We start from the raw sequence: 21301 nt of genomic DNA on the forward strand, positions 1-21301 counted from the left end.
ACTGTTACTAAGTAGTTAACTGTGCAAAGATCTGGGTGCAGAGGCATTTTGGCCTAGACTGGAGAGTGTGCGCAAAGGCCCTAAGAAGGGAATGAGCTCGATTTGTTTGAGCACCAGAGAAAAATGTCTGTTTTGTGGTTTTAGTGACAGAATCTAATAATCATGAATGGTTTTGCATTTAGTTAATAACTACTTAATAAAATAAAAAGACTCATCAATAAAGAGTTGTTTGCTTCATTTAAAGTATTCAGGAATGAGAAATGTCCCTAAAACCTAATCCTTTGTTCAGTTACTTTTTACTCCTGTAATTTCATGGAGTGAATGAGGTGTGTTGCTGAGTGTGGAAATGGTAATAATAATACTTTCTATTTCTGAAACATCTTTCATCCAAGGATCTCAAATAGTGCCTCACAGATCCTCACAACAGTTCTGTGAGGCAGGTAAGTGGCAAGGATTATTAATCTTCATTTTATAGATGGAGAAATTAAGCCCCAAGAGGATTTAATGATTTATGGATGGTCCCATCAACCAGATATAGAGGCAGCCTGAGCTGCTAAGGTTAGAATATTATATTTTAGGGGGATCGACATAGTATAAATCATTAACACTTTTGATTTTGTACTTTACACAGATTATCTGTTAGAATAAATATCGTAGTTTTTAAGTGTCCTATGGAAATCTTTTTAATCCTTTTTTTAGGAATATAAAGCATTGTAATACTCTTTTTTTCCCCCTCTCATTTTTAGGTCAGCAGCAAGGACAAGATGGAGTGAAAGTCCAACAGGCTACCATAGCTCCTGTAACTGTAGCAGTTGGAGGAATTGCTAATGCAACGATAGGTGCTGTTAGTCCTGACCAACTCACACAAGTGCATTTGCAGCAAGGCCAGCAGGCTTCTGATCAAGAAGTGCAGCCTGGCAAGAGGCTTCGAAGAGTTGCCTGTTCCTGTCCTAATTGTAGGGAAGGAGAAGGAAGGTAAATGCTCTGTTGCCACTACCCAACTCCGTGGAGACTAGTATAATAATAACTAACATGTAATGAATAGTTACATGTAATGAAGGCACATAGGATGTTAGTTAAAACCAACCCGTTGGCTGAGTACTTTGACTATTGGAACATTACTAGCTTTATAACCCAAGAGTTAAGATATAATACTGTTATGAAAGGAATTGAATAGAGCTATTCTAGGAATGGGATCTCAGTGTTTCTTTAGCATGTATCTTATACTTTTTAATGGTTGTCTTTTTTCATTTATTTTGTAAAATTTTAAAACAACTGTATTGATATAAAACTTACATGCCATACAACTCACTCATTTAAACTGTACATTTCACTGGTTTTTAATATATTCACAGAGTTGTACATCCATCACCACAATTTTAGAACAATTTTATTCCCCTGAGAACAAATCCTGTATTTTTTAGCCATCACTCTCTCATCCCTCCCAGCTCGAGGCAACCACTGAACTAATTTCTGTTTACAGTTTTGCCTATTCTAGACATTCATATAAAGGGAATCACATAATATGTGGTTTTTGTGACTGATTTCATCCACTTTGTATGTTTTCAAAGTTTATCTGTACTATTGCATATGTCAGTATTTCATTATTTTTACTGAACAAAATAATATTCCATTTTATAGATAATAAAGGATTTTACTTATCCATTCATCAGTTGATGGACATTTGGAATTTTTCTGTCTGTTGGCTATTAAGCTGCTATAAATATTCTTACATATATATGTTATGTATGGGCTTCCTCAGTGGCTCAGCAGCTGTAAAGAATCTGCCTACAGTACAGGAGACGGGTTTGATCCCTGGGTCAGGAAGATTCCCTGGAGTTAGGAAATGGCATCCCACTCTAGGACTCTTGCCTGGAAAACCCCATGGACAGAGAAGCCTGGCTGGCTACAGTCCATGGGGCCACAGAACAACTCAGCAACTAAGCATGCACGCACGCAAACACTTACACAAGTTTTTGGTTTTGACTTTCATTTCCCTGATGACAAGTAATGTAGAGTATGCTTTTGTGTGTGTACTCTTGGCCATGTGTGTGTCTTCATCAGAGAATTATCTATTAAGATCTCATGCTCATTTTAATTAATTATTTGTGTTTTTATTATTGAATTATAGTATCAGTAGTTATATTCTTGATACAGGTTCCTTATCAGAGATATGATTTGAAATAATTTTTTTTTCAGTCTGTGAGTTGTCTTTTCACTTTCTTAATAGTATCCTTTGAAGCAGAAAAGTGTTTAATTATGAAGTCGATTCTTGTTTTTGGATGCTTCTGCTTTTGGTGTCATATCTAAGAATCCATTGTCATATCTGATGTCTGCAATCTGATGTTTTCCTGTAACAGTTTTATAGTTTTTGTTGTTACATTTAGGTCTTTTGTCCATTTGGGGGTTAATTTTTGTAAATGGTGTGAGTTACGGGTTCATCCAACACCATTTGTTAAAAAGCTGTTCCTTCCCCATTCATTGAATAGTTTTGGCACCCTTGTCAAAAATCAGTTGATCATAGACATATAGATTTATTTCTAGACTCTCAGTTCTATTTCAGTGATCTGTATGTCTGTCTCTATACCAGTACCACATTGTGTTGATGACTTTGGCTTTGTGGTAACATTTAACATTTGGTGTACAAGTCTTCCAGCTCACCCAATATGAAAGTATTTTTGATTGTGTCAGATGCTTTTTCTTCATCTGTTGAGATGATCATGTAGTTTTGGTTTTTTATTATATCAGTATAATATATTACATTAACTGATTGTCAAATGTTAAAGTACTTTTGCATTCACAGGATAAATACAACTTGGTCATGCTATGTAATTCTGTTCCTGGATTTGGTTTTTCACTGTTTTGTTGGGGATTTTTACATCCATGTTCGTGAGTGGTATCAGTTTGTGATTTTCTTATAATGTTTTGACAAGGGTATTACTGGCTTCTTGAGTTGGGAAGTTTTCTTGTCCAGTTTTCATTTTTTGAAAGAGTTTGTGGTGGTGTTCAGTCACTAAGTCATGTCTGACTCTTTGGGACCCTATGAACTGCAGCATGCCAGACTCCTCTGTCCTTCACTGTCTCCTGGAGTTTACTCAAATTCATGTCCATTGAGCTGGTGATAGTATCTCAACAGAGTTCATCCTCTGCTGTCCCCTTCTCCTTTTGCCTTCAGTCTTTCCCAGCATCAGGGTCTTTTCAAGAGTCAGCTTTTTGCATCAGATGGCCAAAGTTTTGGTGCTTCAGCTTCAGCATCAGTCCTCCCATTAGAATATTCAGAGTTTATTTCCTTGGGGATTGACATGAAGTCAACCCCAAATATTCGTTGGAAGGATATTCATTGGGAAGAATATTCATTGGGAAGTCTTCTCTCCAGCTTGATTTTTTTTTAAAGAGTGTGAAGAACTGGTATTAATTTTTAAAAGTTTTTATGAACCTGTGACACTCACTGATCCTGGGCTTTTCTTGTGAATACTTTTTTGACTGCTAATTAATCCTGTTTACTTGTTCTGAGTTGTATCCTGTTCTTGAGTCAGCTTTGGTACTTTGTATATTTCTAAGAATTTGTTCATCTGATAGTTTTTTAAGTAATTGGCATACAATTGTTTTTGGTATTGCCGTATAATCGTTTTTATTTCTGTGAAGTTGGTAGTGGTGATGTTCCCTTTTTCATTTCTGATTCTAGTAACTTGAGTCTTCTCTCCCTCTCTCTCCTTGTTGTGTTTTTTTTTTTTTTTTTTTTTTTGGTTAGTCTCCCTAACAGCTGTAAGTTTAGTTAACCTTTTCAAAGAATTAACTTTTGGTTCCATTCATTTTTTTTTTTGCTTATTGTTTTTGTATTCTCGAATTCATTAGTTTCTGCTCTGTTCTTTATTATTTTCTTTTTTCTGCTTGCTTTATTTTAGTTTGCTCTGTTTTCATTGTCTTAAGATGAAAAGTTAGGTTACTTATGATCTTTTTTCCTTCCAGTTTTGCTGATATAATTGACATACAGCACTATATAAATGTAAAGTGTACAGCATAATAATATGACTTAATATGTCATGGAAAGGTTATGTTAATAAGTTGAGTGAACATCATATTGTATAGCTATAAAATTAAATAGGAAAAAAAATTTCCTTGCAATGAGGATTCTTAGGATTTACTGTCCTAACAATTTTCATATATAGCATGTAGCAGTGTTTATTTATCATGTTGTATATTACATCCCTGGTACTTGGTTATCTTAGAACTGGAAGTTTGTACCTTCTAGACTGCCTTGATCCATTTCCCCATCTTCTGGTAACCACAGATTTGATCTCTTTTTCTCTGTGAGTTTGTTTGCTTTTGAGGTATAATTGACCTACAACACTATATGTTAGTTCCTGTTATACAATATAGTGACTCAAGGTCTGTATAGTCAAAGCTATGGTTTTTCTTGTAGTCATGTTTGGATATGAGAGTTGGACCATAAAGAAGGCTGAGTACTGAAGAATTGATGCTTTCTAACTGTGGTGTTGGAGAACTCTTGAGAGTGCCTTGGACTGCAAGGAGATCAGACCATTCAATCCTAAAGTTAATCAACCCTGAATATTGATTGAAAGGATTGATACTTTGGCCACCTGATGTGAAGAGCTGACTCACTGGAAAAGACCCTGGTGCTGGGAAAAATTGAGGGTAGGAGGAGAAGAGGGCGACAGAGGAGATGGTTGGATGACATCACTGATTCAGTGGACATGAGTTTGAGTAAATTCCGGAAAATGGTGAAGGACAGGGAAGCCTGGTGTGCCCAGTCCATAGGGTTGCAGAGAGCCAGACAAGACTTAGCAACCGAACAATTTCTGTACGTTTCACAATAATCACAATAATTACAATAATTCTATGATATATCACTGTACATAATTTATTGCATAGCTATTGACTGTATTCCTCACACTGAATATTTCATCCCATTGACTCATTTACTTTTTTAACTGGGAGTTTGTGCCTCTCAGTCTCGCTCGCCTTATTTCCCCTCTCCCACTCTGGCAGCCACCTGTTTGTTATCTCTAAATATGTTTCTGTTTTGTTATGTTTGTAATTTGTTTAATTTTTTTGATTCCACGTATAAGTAAAAGAATTCAGTATTTGCCTTTTTCTGACTTGTTTCATTTAGCATGGTACCACCTAGGTCTTTCCGCATTGTCACAAATGGCAAGATTCCATTCCTTTTGATGACTGACTGATGTTATATTTTGTGTGTGTGTGTGTGTGTGTGTGTGTGTGTGTGTGTACACACATCACATACATGTGTATCGTGTCCACTCGTCTATTGATGGGTGTTTTGGTGGCTTCTGTGTCTTGGCTATTGTGAATAATGATACAGTTAACATAGGGTGTTTGTATCTTTTCTAATTAGTATTTCATTCTCTTTGCTTAAATACCTAGGAGTGGCATTCCAGGGTGTTAGGGTCATTCTCTTTTTAAGTTTTTGAGGAGTATCCATACTGTTTTCCGTCACAGCTATACAAATTGACATTCCCAACAACAGTGCATGAAGGCTCCCTTTTCTCCACATTTGTTATTTGTTATTGTCTTTTGGATGATAGCCGCTCTGGCATGCTTGAGGTAAGATCTTTTTAAGTGTAGGTATTTACAGCTATAAGTTTCCCTCTGAGCATCAGTTTATGTGTATGGCCTAAGTTTTTGTATGTTGTGTTTTTGTTTTCCTTCATCTCAGTGTCTTTTATTTCTTCCTTGACCCACTGATTATTTAGGAGTATATTGTTTAATTTCCACGTATTTATGAATTTCCCAGTTTCCTCCTATAAGTGATTTCTTGTTTCAGTTCATTGTGGTCAGAAAATTTTGTTATTTCTGTCTTTTTAAATTTATTGAAATTTGTTTCACATTGTAACATATGATCTATCATGAAGAGTATTCCATGTGCACTTGAGAAGAGTGCTTTTGTTGGATGAAGTGTTCTATGGATGTCTGTTAGGTCTAATTCATTTAAAGTGTTATTTAGGTCTTTTGCACCCTTACTGATTTTCTTCTAGTTGTTTTGTGGAAATATTGAAGGTAAATTGAAACTTGTAATTATTAGCATTGAATTATCTCTTTCTCCTTTCATTTTCTGTCAATTTTTACTTCTCTTTTGGCCCTCTCGTTTCTGTTGTTTAAGTGAATGTATGTTTATAATTATTATACCTTCCTGGTGGATTGACTCATTTATCCTTAACAAATTTCTCTGTTTCTAATAGCGTCTTTTGTTTTAAAGCTAGTTTTGTCTGGTATTAGTATAGTCACTCCAGCTTTCTTGTGGTGGTTGTTTTCAGGAGACCTTTTCCACCTTTTTGCTTTCAATTTCTTTGTATTTTTGTATCTTTAAATGTAAAGTGTGTCAGCTATAGACATTGCATAATGACTCTTGTATTGTTTTAAATGTAATCTGACAGAACCTACCTTTTGATGAATATATATATATAATTTGTTCATATTTTATATTATTATTGATATAATAAATTTATGCCTGCCATTTTACATTTTGTTTTCTGTCTCATGTCCTTTTTTTGTTCCTCTATCCCTCTACTGCTTTCTTTTGAATTAAATTAATAATATATCATTTTAATTTGTCATACAGCATTTTAATTCATTAATTATTTTTTTCATTGTACTTACATATTTCTTTAATGGTTGCTGTAGGCCTTACCATGTATAGCTTAATTTATCCTAGTCAGTTTAAGATTTATAGTAACTTAATTCCAGTGAGTTATAGAAATTTTCCCCCTATGTAGATCTGTCCTTCTCTTTGTGGTATTTTTATTATACATAGATATTGCAAGTGTTACATACCCCACAATACATTGTTATAATTACTGCTTTATATAAATTTATCTTTTAAAGAAATGGAGAAAAATGAGCATGTATATATTGCTTTTGCTATGTTAACTTTATGATTTCTGGTTCTCTTTATTTATTCCCTTGAATTTGAGGTCATTTCCTTATAGTTCAGTATGGCTTTGCTCCCACCCACCTCCTTTGTGCTGTTTTTGGCAAATATGTTGCATATGTTGTGTTTCTCTATAGGCTTGACAATACATTTTATACATACTGTTTATAAAATTGCTTTTTAAATCAAGTGAGAAGAAATACACACTTACACTATCCTTTATAATTACATAATTACCTTTGCTAGAGCACTTTTGTTTCTTTATATATATTTGAATTACTTGCTGGTTTCACTTGCTTTCAGCTTAAGGAACTTCTGTTAATATTTCTTGCAGAGCAAGTCTGCTGGCAACAAATTCTCTTAGTTTTTGGTTTATCTGGTAATATCTTTATTCCACTTTCATTTTTGAAAGATAACTTTGCTGGATATAGAATTCTTGTTTGAGGCTTTCTGGTTTTATGTGTGTGTTTGTTTTTTGTACTTTGACTGTGTTTTCTCACTACCTTCTGACTTCCATTGTTTCTGCCGAGAAGCCAGCATTTAATCTTTCTTGCTGTTCAAGATTTTGTCCTTGTCTTCAGGTTTCAATGCTTTTGGTGTACAATATCTGTTTGTAGATCTCTACATTTATCCTACCTGCAGTTGTTGTGCTTCCTGAAAGTATAGATTAATGTTTTTCCTAAGTTTTCAGCTGTTATTTCTTTGAATATTTTTTCTGCTTCATCACCTATTCCCCTTTTCCCTCTTCTCTCCTTCTGGTATCCTCATTCATATGTTGGTGTCCCTCATTTCTCTGACATTGTTTATTCTTTGTTCTCTCGTCTGCTTTTCAGATTGATTACATAATCCCTGTGAACTGCCTTCAGTTTCACTATTTCTTCCTTCTCTTCAGTCCCTCTTGTGAATTTTTCATTTCAGTTTTACCTTTTATCTCAAGAATTTCTCATTGGTTCTTTAAAAAATAATTTCTAGCTCTTTATTGATATTCTCTGTTTGATGTGAAATTGTCATTATACCTTGTTTTTCTGCTTTAATCGTAATATCCTTTACTTCTTTGAACATATTCATAATGGCTGCTTTGAAGTCTTATTAAATTTGGTGTCTCTCACAGACAGTTCTCTTGCCTGCTTTTTTGCTCATGGATAGGTCATATTTTCCTTCTTTGTGACTTTTGGACGTCTCATAATTTTTGTTGGAAACTTAGAGGTGAAGTAATGTATTGTAGCAACTTTTAGTATTGCCGTCTGTCCTCCTCCTGCCCCTGGCTTGTTATTGATGTTTGACTGATTGATTAGTGACTAGCTGAATTATTCTTGTGAAAAATACCCCCCCCCCCAAAAATATGAATCTTGTTCCTTAGTTACCCTGGAATGACAGCAGTTTGGGTATGGATCTTTTGGGGTGTCTCTTTCCCTGACCATACCCAGCTGTTAAACTCCACTGGTGGTTGTTTTTAATAATGCCCTGAAGCATATATTGCTACACAGACTGATCCAGTCAGAGTTTAAAAGGGCAAGCATTAGGTCTGTATTTGAAATTCATTTTGATCCTGTAGGGCTCCTACCAGCTACCTCTTTTCCTCAGTTTTTTCTGGCAGCATAACAGTCTGCAGTTTTGCTTACTTCACCAACATATCTATTGGTTTCCTCCCTGTCTGTTCTGTTTGTAAGGGCATCTTTAGACCTTTCCACACTTCGTTGCAAATGAAATCAGTTTCTTAGGAAGAGATTTGGAGCCTGATGTTTTACGGTATGCTCTCCTTCTGGCCAGTATCTGTGTCATGGCTGTTGAACTGGGATAGTGGGACAGTGGCACATTTCTCCCCATATATTCCATGCCCCAGAAGATGAGCACTTGCGAACAGGGAGATCAATAGTAGCCTCAGATTTTATATCCTGCCAGGCTTGGAACCTCTGATTTATGAACTACATATGAGCTGGGTCTAGGGTAATCTGGACTTCAGTGGTTTCATAGCACTTTATCCAAGGTTCAGCCTGTGTCTCAGAAATTGAAATTGGATGGAAGAAGGTTGTTCCTCATCTGTCAGCCACACTCACCTGAAACTTAGCCTCAACAGCAGGTAGGAAGAGAAATACTGATGACCTGCCTGTGTTGAGGTGATAACCCACCAACTGGAAGGTGGGAGCAGAGGGAACAGTGTTGTTGATTGCACCAGTCTATAGCATTTCTTTATCAAGGCAGGTGGAAGGAGGAGGGAGAGACAGCGTGAGTATTGGTTCAAATACAACAGACTCTCACTCTTCTTACCAAATTCTATTTGGTTTTCATGAATCAATGTTTCTTTGTTTGTTGTATTCATAAGGCCATTTCCAGAGATTGTAAATAGTATTTGCTTTGTTTGTTATCATTTTCACTAGTTTCACTGGGGAATACGTCCACGGAGCCCTTCACGCTGTTTTTCTTGGAAGTGAAACTCTGAACCTTACACTTTTAAATGAGGATCACCATATTTTGCTGTTTTAGAGAAGAATGTTCACATGTCTTGAAAAGTTTAAAGATTTTTTTTCCCAGGGGAGGAAGCTACTAGGAAATAAACAGGAATTCCATGTCAGAACGTAGCATTCTCTAAAATTAACATATTTTCATTGCACTTTTGAGTTTATTCCACAGCCCTGTTTTCTTTAATTGAAATTTTTCTGATTTTTAACAATAGTTGTGACATCATGATTTTAAAAACCCATTTAGAAAGCATCATTTAATTTACCTTGATTCCCTTTTATTTTTCCTTAATTATAAGCATGACGTTTGGAAGTATAATTAATATTTGTTTTTTGGTTTTGGTAGAGGCAGTAATGAACCAGGAAAAAAGAAACAGCATATCTGTCATATTGAAGGATGTGGAAAAGTTTATGGCAAAACATCTCACCTACGAGCACATCTTCGCTGGCATACTGGAGAAAGACCTTTTATATGCAACTGGATGTTTTGTGGCAAAAGATTTACAAGAAGTGATGAGCTTCAGAGACATAGAAGAACTCATACAGGTTAGTTGGTTTATTTTAGGTCTTGTTACTTCTTTTCTCAATGCTTAGATGAAACTTTTAGTGATAGTGAGCTATGAAATTGAAAATACAAAAACTTAAAGAGAGATCATTCATTTTAGTGATTAAATGAAAGATGTTTAAGATCAAAACTTTTTACCTTATTTCTGAGATATATTTTCTTCTATTTTTTGTAAGGTTTATCAGCATAATTAAATGACTTGGAATTTATTCCATTCGTTTTATCTTTTTTTCTTAGTGTGTCGAACTGATGTATATTACTTTGTGTCAGTTTAAAAGAGAGTTGAGTTACCATCTTATTGGTGATCTTAATTAGTTTTTTTATAATCCAGATAATTGAGTGAAGTATCAAGAATTATATGACAAATACCTACCTAAACTCTTTCAAAATTGACAGCTATTAACATGTTATTTTTTAACAAAACAAATCATATAAAGTTAACATCATCTTTGTCCTCCTACCTCCCAAAGACATCTACCATGAATTTAAAGTGTAAGTTTTTAGTATAGTTTTAATACTCTTACATATTTTATTCATGGATATATATATGAAATATTGTTTTGTGTGTTCTGTAAAACTTTTATGTAAATGATATATTACAGTATCATAATTTCACTTATGTTTTGTAATCTATCCAAGTTCATATCAAACACAAATACATGTATGTGTTTGAGTACATGTCTGTTTCTTTTAACTGCTGTGTAGTATTCTATCACAACTTAACTACACTATGTAATCCAGTCCCCATACTCTTTAGATGATTTCGAGTTTTTTTTGCTGTCACAGACTTTACTGGTTTGAACATACAGTGAACATGTACAAGAAGTAGAATTACTGGATCTTAAGGAATGTGTATGTTTGATTTTGCTAGATAAACACTAGAGTCTCCAAAGTGGCTATTACCATCTCTGTTACTCTCTAGGGATTGATCAAGAGTTTTCACTGTGCTGTATGTTCACCAGTACCCAGTAGCTTCAGGCTTTGAAAGTTTTTTATAGTCTAAAATGGTTTCTGATTTTTTAAATTCTCATTCTTCCTGATTATAGTGAGATGAAGCAGCTTTTCATATGTTTATTGGTCATTTATCTTTGGTTTTCTGCTCTTTTTATTGTTTTCCTTTTACTGATTTATATTTTGCAAAAGGTTTTCACATACTGCTAGTTATTATCTTGGTGCCACCTTTTGTCATATGGAAGTTTTACATTTTTATTTAGTCAAATATAAAATATGAAATATATCCCTTTTACTTTTTTTATGAAATTTTCTTTCATCCCAAGATGATAAAGTTTTTAAAAACATTTTCTTCATACTGGCTTTAAGGTTTTCTTTTCATAAGTTTGATCTTTTATTAGCCTAGAGTGTTTTTGATAATTTCCTAAAAAGGAAATATTATTCTATTTTTATTCCATGTGGAAAGCCATTTTTTTAATAGTTCAGTTCTTTCTTCATTGATTTGTAATGGAATTTCTCTCATATATTGATGTCCCCTTTGAGAATGGCTCAATTTCTGGATGCTCTTGTTTTATCTATTTGTCTCTTCCTATAGCAATACTATACTGTTTTAATAGAAGCTTGTATTAAGTCGTGATATGTTGGACAATTTTCCCTTTTTTCTGGCACGTAACGTGATGTGCTGTATTTAGAACATGTATAGTTTATATTTTGGGGACTCTATTTAATTATTGAAAACAGTGATTTCGGTAGGTTTTTTTCAATTAGACATTAGCAGTTCACTTGAATCAAGGTACATAAAGGACGAAAGGGGAACTGGAATTCACATTTATTGATCAGCTCCTGAATATCAGGTGTTTGAAAAACGTCATCTCATTTGATTCTAACAAAAGAATTGTAAGCTAGAAGTCGGCTCTATTTTATATATTGCAATATAATCTCAGAGAAGAAATAATGATGGCTAGATCTCTTTGAAGTGATAAATAAAAATTACTTGGTTTGATATGCACACAAGTTAGTAATACAGATGAGTCTTTGTGTAATGGCTCAATCACTGAGTTAGCATTATATTAAAAATAAGACTTTTAATTAAAGTTTTAAAAGCTTTCTGTAGTATATTGCACTGGGATTTCTGATGCCACCTCACCTTTCATATTGGCAAATGTATTGTGATTAAAAATTAAGCCCATAGCAATATTGATATCTGTATAGAAAACTACTCTGCCAGAATTACTGGATGCAGTATTTCCACCCTGACTTAGCAATGGGACAGATTAGGGAAGCTGAGAAAATCTGGAACTACTCACATTGTGATTTCACCATTTTTGAGAAACAATGATTTTCTCAGCTTCCTTTCTATTGTATATCCATACTGATAGAGATTACACAAGATAAGTTTATTGAAGAATTTATTTAAACATTTACTTCAAAAGATTTAATGATTTGGAGGCATAATTTTTCTTTTTTTTTTTTCCTACTTATTTGGAGGCTTAATTTCTTTTTTTAAATGTTCCCCATCATTATCATCTTATAATAACTTGAATAATTCAGAATTTAATGTACTTAAAGCTTATTTTCAGTATTTCAAACATCTTGAATACATCATTCATGAAATTTTTTATTTAAACATGTTATTTTGAAAAATGTTTGACTTAGCATCAGATACTTGTTATTTTTAAGGACATAATATCAGTAATTTTCACTCTGTTTATTAAAGTTGTTGAAAAGAATATGAAACAATATCTTTTGAAATAAATTAGTATTGATTAAGCATTTAACATGTTAAGCTAAAAGCCTTGGTCTTTCATGGCAAGAACAGTTTTTTATTTAATACCCAACCAGTGCACTAAGTAGAAACTCAGTCATCACCTCACTGTAAATGAATAAATGAGTTATCTTTTTTCACTGTTGAGAAATAATGAATATTTTTTTTTTTGCTTTCTGTAGAACAAATTTAAAAATTTTCCAAATGATTCATACATATGGTATTTTTAAAAATCAGATCACTGGGGGAGAATGAATATGTGTGTGTGTGTGTGGCTGAGTCCCTTTGCTGTTCACCTGAGACTATCACAGCATTGTTAATTGGCTATATTAATACAAAAAAAACTCGGAAAAAATGAAATCAAGTAGAAGAGCTTCAGTTGTTAATCCAAGTCTCCACCCACCACCCCGTTCTACTCCCTGGAGTAAATCATGTGTTTTAACTGTTTCTGATGGCTCAAGGTATCTGTAAAATATGCATATACTGTTATTTATTGATATATCAGTATTAAACACTACTGACTTCATGCAGTGAGAGTTAAGAATTTACTTCACAGGTGGCCAGTAGGCACATAAAAAACTGCTCAACGTTGCTGATCATCAGGGAAATGCAAATCAAAACCACCTCACTGTGAGAATGGCTATCATTAAAAAGAACACAAGTGAAAACATGTTGGTAAGGATGTGGAGAGAAGGGAACCCTTTTGTATACTCTTGGTGGCGGTGTAAATTGGTACAGTCACTCTGGAAAATAGTATGGAGGTTTCAAAAAACTAGAAATAGAATTGCCATGTGATTCAGCAATTCCACTCCTGAGTATATGTTCTGGGAAAAAGAAACAACACTAATTTGAAAAGATGCATGCACCCCAGTGTTCACATCAGCATGATTTGCAGTTACCTAGAGATGGAAGCAGCCTCATTGTCCATCAGTACGTGGTATGAAATAAAGATCAGTACTGTATGATACTACTTACAGGTGGAATGTAAAATATACAATGAACTAGTGTATATATTCTTTTCTTAAAAAAGAAACAGACTCACAGATATAGAGAACAAACTAGTGGTTAAGAATAGGGAAAGGGAAGGGGGTAGATACAATTTAGGGGTAGGAGATTAAGAGGTACAAACTATTAGGCATAAAATAAGCTACAGGGATATACTGTACAACAGAAGAAGTATCACCAGTATTTTGTAATAACTTTAAATGAAGTATAACCTCAACAATAGTGAATCACTATGTTATGCTCCTATTTAGCTTATATAATATTGTACATCAATATACTTCTGTTTTTAAAGAGGGACGCTAAGTTACAAACTGTCAGAAATCAACACTCCTCCCAAAATAATTTACCTCACCTCATACCACCAGTGACTTCGAGTCTTTTCTTTAATTGCGTGTAGGCTAAATGTTGTATCATGACACACCTCTCTGTGATAGCGTGTTGCCATGTCTGTCCTTCAGTTTCCATCTCTTCCACCTTCTAACTTCTTTCACCTAAACATTTACTCTCTCGTCTTTCTCTTAATGTTAAAATACTTAAATTTTCTTTAATAACCACTGCCTATTTTATATAGCTTAGTGCTTAATATTGAAAATTAATAAATAATTATGGTTATGTAATGGACTATGATTATGTGGGTAACATGTTTCCTGTGTATTTTTTTTCCCCGAAGATTCACATTGACTTCTTCCCCCTTGCATTGGTTAACTTTATCACCTCCTCTTGTTATTTTAACTTTTCAAGAGAAGTGTCAACTCCGCCCAGTTTATCCTTGTTCCTGGAGGTCTCCAGCTTTCTGATCAAGCACTGATTGATTTCTCTCTAGGACTGCTGCACAGCTATAATCCTGAAACCTTTCTTCCTTGCTCTGTTGGTTTGGATCCAGTGTTCTCAAGATCTTACATCCTCAGTTTTCTCAGTTTATTCCCTTTGTTTCTGGAAAACATTCTGAAATGCTTCCTACAGAAAGGCATAGGGAAGTAAATTTGTTTGAAAATGCCTTTACTTTTGCTTTTCAACTTAACTGATAGTTTGGCTAACACAGAATTCGAGGTTGAAAACTATTTTCTTGAAGCATTAATGGCACTGCTCTATTGTCTTCTTACATCTGTTTTACTAATAATAAGTTACTGTTACTCTTATTTTTTGGTAGGTGACCTAATTTTTCCCCACTAGCTTTTAAGAGCTTATTTTAACTTTTTATTTTGAAGTAATTCTATACTTACAGAGAAGTTGCAAAAATAGTAGAGATAAGTCACAAATACTCTTCATCTAGCTTCCTTTATTGCTAACACCTACCATAATACAATGTTAAGAAATTAACATTGGTACAGGTCTACCAATTAAACTACAGGCTTCCCCACAAATATACTTTTTCTCTTCCAGGATTCAGTCCAGAGTACCACATTGCATTTATTTGTCATAGATCTTTACTCCTGAAGTCTGTGAAATTTCATTTTTTTTCCCCTGATCTTTTTCTTACCTTAACACTTTAAGTAAGATGAGGTATCTTGTAGAATATCCCTCAATTTGGGCTTTCCTGATATTTTCTCATGATTAGACTGAGGTTATGAATTGTCTGTGTCTAATTGCATCTATCAGGGAGTACATGATGTCAATATGTCTTATTATTGGTGATGTTAATGTTAATGAGTTAGTTAAGATAGTACTTGCTAGGTATATCCACTGTAAGGTTTTTCTTTTTTCCTTTCCAGGTTTTGTTTATTAAAGCAAGTGACTAGGTCCATTCAGTATTCAAGGGGAAAATTTATTAAGCTCCATAGCCTCGAGGGAAGCGCATCAAGAATTTGTGGACTTAACCATAGTAGTTAGTAAATATGTTGGAGGCTTTTCTTTGAGTCTACACAAATGTCCTGCTTTTTTCTTTAAAGTAAATACTATTTTCACTTTTAGCATTCCTCATTGCATCTTGCCTGAAGATACAGTGTAATGTTCTGTGTGATGTTACTATGGTGTACTAAAGACTATTTTCTCTTCCCCTCACTGTTCATATAATTTTTAGTTGTGCCTCTTGTGTAATGAAGATTTATACTTTCTTCCCCAATGATTTGTTTATTCCGTCATTTACTTTCACCACTGTGGTATGGGTGGAAGTTCGTGACATTGTACAGGAGACAGGGAGCAAGACCATCCCCAAGAAAAAGAAATGAAAAAAGCAAAATGGCTGCCTGAGGAGGCCTTACCAATAGCTGTGAAAAGAGAAGCAAAAAGCAAAGGAGAAAAGGAAAGATATATCCATTTGAATGCAGAGTTCCAAAGAATAGCAAGGAGAGATAAGAAAGTCTTCCTCAGTGATCAGTGCAAAGAAATAGAGGAAAGCAATAGAATGGGAAAAACTAGAGGTCACTTCAAGAAAATGAGAGATACCAAGGGAATATTTCATGCAAAGATGGGCTCAAGAAAGGACAGAAATGGTATGGGCCTAACAGAAGCAGAAGATATTAAGAAGAGGTGGCAAGAAAACACAGAAAAACTGTACAAAAAAGATCTTCACGACCCAGATAACCGTGATGGTGTAATCACTCACCTAGAGCCAGACATCCTGGAATGTGAAGTCAAATGGGCCTCAAGAACCATCACTATGAACAAAGCTAGTAGAGGTGATGGAAATCCAGTTGAGCTATTTCAGATCCTAAAAGGTGATGCTGTGAAAGTGCTTCACTCAGTATGCCAGCAAATTTGGAAAACTCAATAGTCGCCCAGGACTGGAAAAGGTCAGTTTTCATTCCAGTCCCAAAGAAAGGCAATGCCGAAGAATGCTCTAACTACCACACAGTTGCACTCATTCATCTCACATACTAGTAAAGTAATGCTCAAAATTCTTCAAGCCAGGCTTCAGCAATACGTGAACTGTGAACTTCCAGATGTTCAAGCTGGTTTTAGAAAAGGCAGAGAAACCAGAGATCAAATTGCCAACATCTGCTGGATCATCATGAAAGCAAGAGAGTTCCAGAAAAGCATCTATTTCTGCTTTATTGACTATGCCAAAGCCTTTGACTCTGTGGGTCACCACAAACTGTGGAAGTTTCTGAAAGAGTTGGAAATACCAGACCACCTGACCTGCCTCTTGAGAAACCTGTCTGCAGTCAGGAAGCAACAGTTAGAACTGGTCATGGAACAACAGACTGGTTCCAAATAGGAAAAGGAGTACGTCCAGGCTATATATTGTCACCCTGCTTATTTAACTCATATGCAGAGTACATCATGAGGAATGCTGGGCTGAAGTAACGCTGGAATCAAGATTGCCAAGAGAAATATCAATTACCTCAGATATGCAGATGACATCACCCTTAAGGCAGAAAGTGAAGAAGAACTAAAAAGCCTCTTGATGAAAGTGAAAGAGGAGAGTGAAAAAGTTGGCTTAAAGCTCAACATTCAGAAAACTAAGATCATGGCATCCGGTCTCATCACTTCATGGCAAATTGATGGGGAAACAGTGGCTGACTTTATTTTGGGGGGCTGCAAAATCACTGCAGATGGTGATTGCAGCCATGAAATTAAAAGATGCTTACTCCCTGGAAGGAAAATTATGACCAGTCTAGACAGCATATTAAAAAGCAGAGACATTACTTTGTCAGTAAAGTTATGTCTAGTCAAGGCTATGGTTTTTCCAGTAGTAATGTACAGATGTGAAAGTTGGACTATAAAGAAAGCTGAGTGCCGAAGAATTGATGCTTTTGAACTCTGGTGTTGGAGAAGATTCTTGAGAGTCCCTTGGGCTGCAAGAAGATCCAACCAGTCCATCCTAAAGGAGATCAGTCCTGTGTGTTCATTGGAATGACTGATGTTGAAGATGAAACTCCAATACTTTGGCCACCTTATGCAGAGAGCTGACTCATTAGAAAAGACCCTCATGCTGGGAAAGATTGAAGGTGGGAAGAGGAGGGGACGACAGAGGATATGATGGTTGGATGGCATCACCAACTCAATGGACATGAGTTTGAGTAAACTACGGGAGTTGGTGATGGACAAGGAGGCCTGGCATGCTGCAGACCATGGGGTTGCAGAGTCGGACACAAATGAGCAGCTGAACTGAACTGATGGTATTTGTTTACGGATATTTATTTTTTGAGTTATCATCCAATTTCATCATTACAAGCACATCTCAGCGATAGTCCCATTTTGGTTCCAGATGACCTCAGTGAAGTGTGAATATCTTCAGTAAAGCCAGTCACACTAATTTTTTGGTCCCGCAGTGCATGTGGAAGTTAGGTTTACATAATACTATAGTCTATTTAAGCATACAGAAGTGTTACATCTTGGAGAAGGAAATGGAAACCCACTTCAGTATTCTTGCCTGGGAAATTATGAACAGAGACGTGTGGTGGGCTATAGTCCCTGTAGTTGCAAAAGGAGTCAGACACAACTTAGCGACTAACAACAGCAGCATTCTAAAAGACAACGTACATATCATAATTTTAAAAAGCTTTATTGCTGTAAAAAAGAAAAAGTCAACTGTCATTTGAGCCTTCAGTGAGTTGTGATATCAAAGATCAGTGATCACATATCAGCCTAACAAATATAAAGTAATGGAAAAATGTGAAATATTTCAGTTACCAAAATGTTACACAGAGATACGAAGTGAGCAGATGCTGTTGGGAAAATGGATATCCAGCTGATAGACTGCTGGGTACAGATTACTACTAACATTCAATTAAAAAAAAAAGTATTTGCAAAGCACAGTAAAGGAAAGCGTAATAAAACCAGATATTCCTGTATTCCTTATCTTCCTCACTTTGTTCTATTTCTGGCCATTGAAAGTTGTTTCAGATTGCCTTCTCCATCCTTTTGATATGCCCTCATCCTGAGCTTTCTTTTAATCTTTAGTAGTCTGTTAATTTCATAATTATGCATGTAGCATAGGTTTTCATTTATGGTATAGTTCTGGATGAAATTTTCAATTCTGGGTCCTCCCCCACCACCCTACATCCATTCATTCACCCTTTTTTATTTTTTGCTCATTTTGAACTCTTACTAGATGTATGTTGGACTCCCTATATTGATTTTTTTTTTTACAGCTTTTCTTTTACTTGTCTTTTTACCTTTTCTTATATTTTCAATGAAATTCCTTAACTTTAGCTTCAGGTATTTTTGTTGAATTTTTTTTTAATTTCCAAGAGTGATTTTTCTTTTTTTTTTCCATTTATTTTTATTAGTTGGAGGCTAATTACTTTACAATATTGTAGTGGTTTTTGCCATACATTGACGTGAATCAGCCATGGATTTACATGTATTCCCCATCCCGATCTCACCTCCCGCCTCCCTCCCCACCCCATCCCTCTGGGTCTTCCCAGTGCACCAGCCCTGAGCACTTGTCTCATGCATCCAACCTGGGCGGGTGATCTGTTTCACCCTTGATAATATACATCTTGTTCTTATTGTATAAATACAGGAGCTTACTGGAAGTCTCTTGTTTCCTCCAAGGTCATATTTTCTTCATCTGTATTTCACTTTGTCTGCGGTAGGCTTACGTGCATTGTCCAGTGATCCCGGGCTTTTGTTTAGATGGTGGTGATGATGATCATGACGATGATGAAGGTGACTGACAAATATTTAAGTGAATGATTGTGAAATCATTGTTAACTGGTGGTCTTCTTTTTAGGAAATTGGGTAGGGGCACTGTGTGTTATATTGAAAGGGACCTAATTATCAATGTGTAGTATTACAGCGTGGGGCCATATTTCTTCAGGTAGAAATTCTCAAATATTTTGCCCCAATTTTTTAACAGTAGGGCTAATATTCCATGTATAGGCTTCAGTTTACTGTTTTATACTCCATGTCTCCCTCTCATTATTTTAGTTCCATACTTCTACAGAGTTCTACAAAAGACAAATTGGCTCTTTTTTAGAATATATCCTCTTCCTTGATGATCTCTATTCTTATTTGCAGAAATGTGATCCAGTTAAACTTACATAACAATGCATAATAGAAGTGAGTTTCACAGGACTTTTTTTCCTTTTGTTCTACCAACTTTGGCCCTGTGGGCCCTGAATAGCAGGTATAAACAGCAAACACTGTAGGAGAAACCATGTATATCTGGCAAGAGAGCAGAGAAAAGGGGCGCTTGACTCCAAGGCCAGCCTGTTTGTGGGTTGCACTGTAGTAGTGTCTGCATAAGCAGCTAAAATATTGAGAAAATACCTTTATCTTTGGTTAGAGGAATCAGGAAATATTGGGCCCTTGTTTTTCAGTGAATATGAGGGGAATTACTTTTTTTTTTTCCATTCTTTGTCATTTCACTCTGAAGGTAATGCCAACCATGATGTATGTGCAGGACAATGAAGGAACCCCCCTCGCCAGCCCCCAGAATACTGGCTTTCTGGCCAGAGAATCCAGAAAAAAAGGACACCTGGGGGTTGGAGAGTTTGAGGATAAGTTTGTAGAGATCTGTAAAAGGTAATCCCATATTTTCTGTATGGAATAAAGTTAAGTTCTGGACTCAACTCTGAACTGTACATGCACAGAACAATTGCCAAGAACCATAGCAGAGGCCTCAAAGACTGAAGTATATTATAAACCACCACCTAATTTCTGACATGTGCTAGGCATACTCAAAGAGCATAATAAAATCTTTAAAAATAAATTAATATTGAAATTACTGATCAAAGAAGGCAAGCTGTCATTTTTAGTATGAACCTAAAGGGTTGTTTTGCTAAAATAGAACTGTTCTCTAGAGGATTTGTAATAGAACCCAGAATCACCATAACATAATATAAAAAATGTCCAGGATACAATCCAGAATTACTCAGTGTCAAGATGATCCACATGTTAGAATTATTAGATGAAGACTTGTTAAGAATTGGCAAAGGATCTGGACACTTCACTAAAGAAAATATACATGTGACAGATAAGCACATGAGAAGATGTTCAGCATCATCTTTTATTTGGGGGAATGCAAATTAATACTGCCATAAGATACCTGTCACCCATTAGAGTGGCTAAAATAAGAAATAAGAACATCAAAATCCTGACAATTAGAAGTACTGACAAAATTGCAGAGCTGGAACTTTATTGCTGGTGGGAATGCAAAATGACATGGCACTTTTGAAAAACATTTTGGAATTTTCTTATAAAGGTTAAACATACACTTAACCGTATCCACTCCCAAGTGTTCACCCTAGCTTTGAATATACATGACAGATTTATTTATAATCACCCAAAACTGTTTACAACCCTAATATCCTTCAGCTGGTAAATGAATGAAATGTTGTGGTATATCCATATGTTGGAGTACTGCTCCACAGAGTAGAGGAATGAATCATTAATATACAAAACCACATCGATGAAAAATCAAAACTGTACAAATGGAGAACAGATCAGTGTTTCCTAATGTGTGATGGAGGAGAGTTTGACTGTGAAAAAAAATATCAAGAAGAAATTTTTTTAAGTGAAAGCAGTTCTTCTATATTGGAAGTTTGGTGATAGCTACATGACTTAATGTGTTTATCCAAACTCATAGAACTATGTAGAAAAAAGAACGAATTTTACTGTATGCAAATTGAAACATTTTCAAAAGCATGAGACAGTATTATCTTTGAGGAATTGCAGTCTAAAAATTGAGGGAGATTTTCTGGTTAATTTTTATTTTAACAGTCCCAAAGAATTTGTTGCTCAGCCTCACACATATG

General features: G+C 35.2%; 1 protein-coding gene across 2 annotated transcripts in view; it reads left to right on the plus strand.

The window, feature by feature from the left end:
• The window catches only part of SP4 (Sp4 transcription factor), an 82753-nt gene that overhangs the window by 46841 nt on the left and 14611 nt on the right, over positions 1–21301 (plus strand). For both annotated transcript variants that reach the window (XM_065939404.1, XM_065939405.1), the window contains exons 4-5: positions 747–975; positions 9716–9915. In XM_065939404.1, the coding sequence (XP_065795476.1) occupies positions 747–975; positions 9716–9915 (429 nt within the window). The remainder of the gene's footprint in view (positions 1–746; positions 976–9715; positions 9916–21301) is intronic.

Source organism: Muntiacus reevesi, chromosome 6 (assembly GCF_963930625.1).
Source record: "Muntiacus reevesi chromosome 6, mMunRee1.1, whole genome shotgun sequence".
In the NCBI taxonomy this organism is placed as follows: domain Eukaryota; kingdom Metazoa; phylum Chordata; class Mammalia; order Artiodactyla; family Cervidae; genus Muntiacus; species Muntiacus reevesi.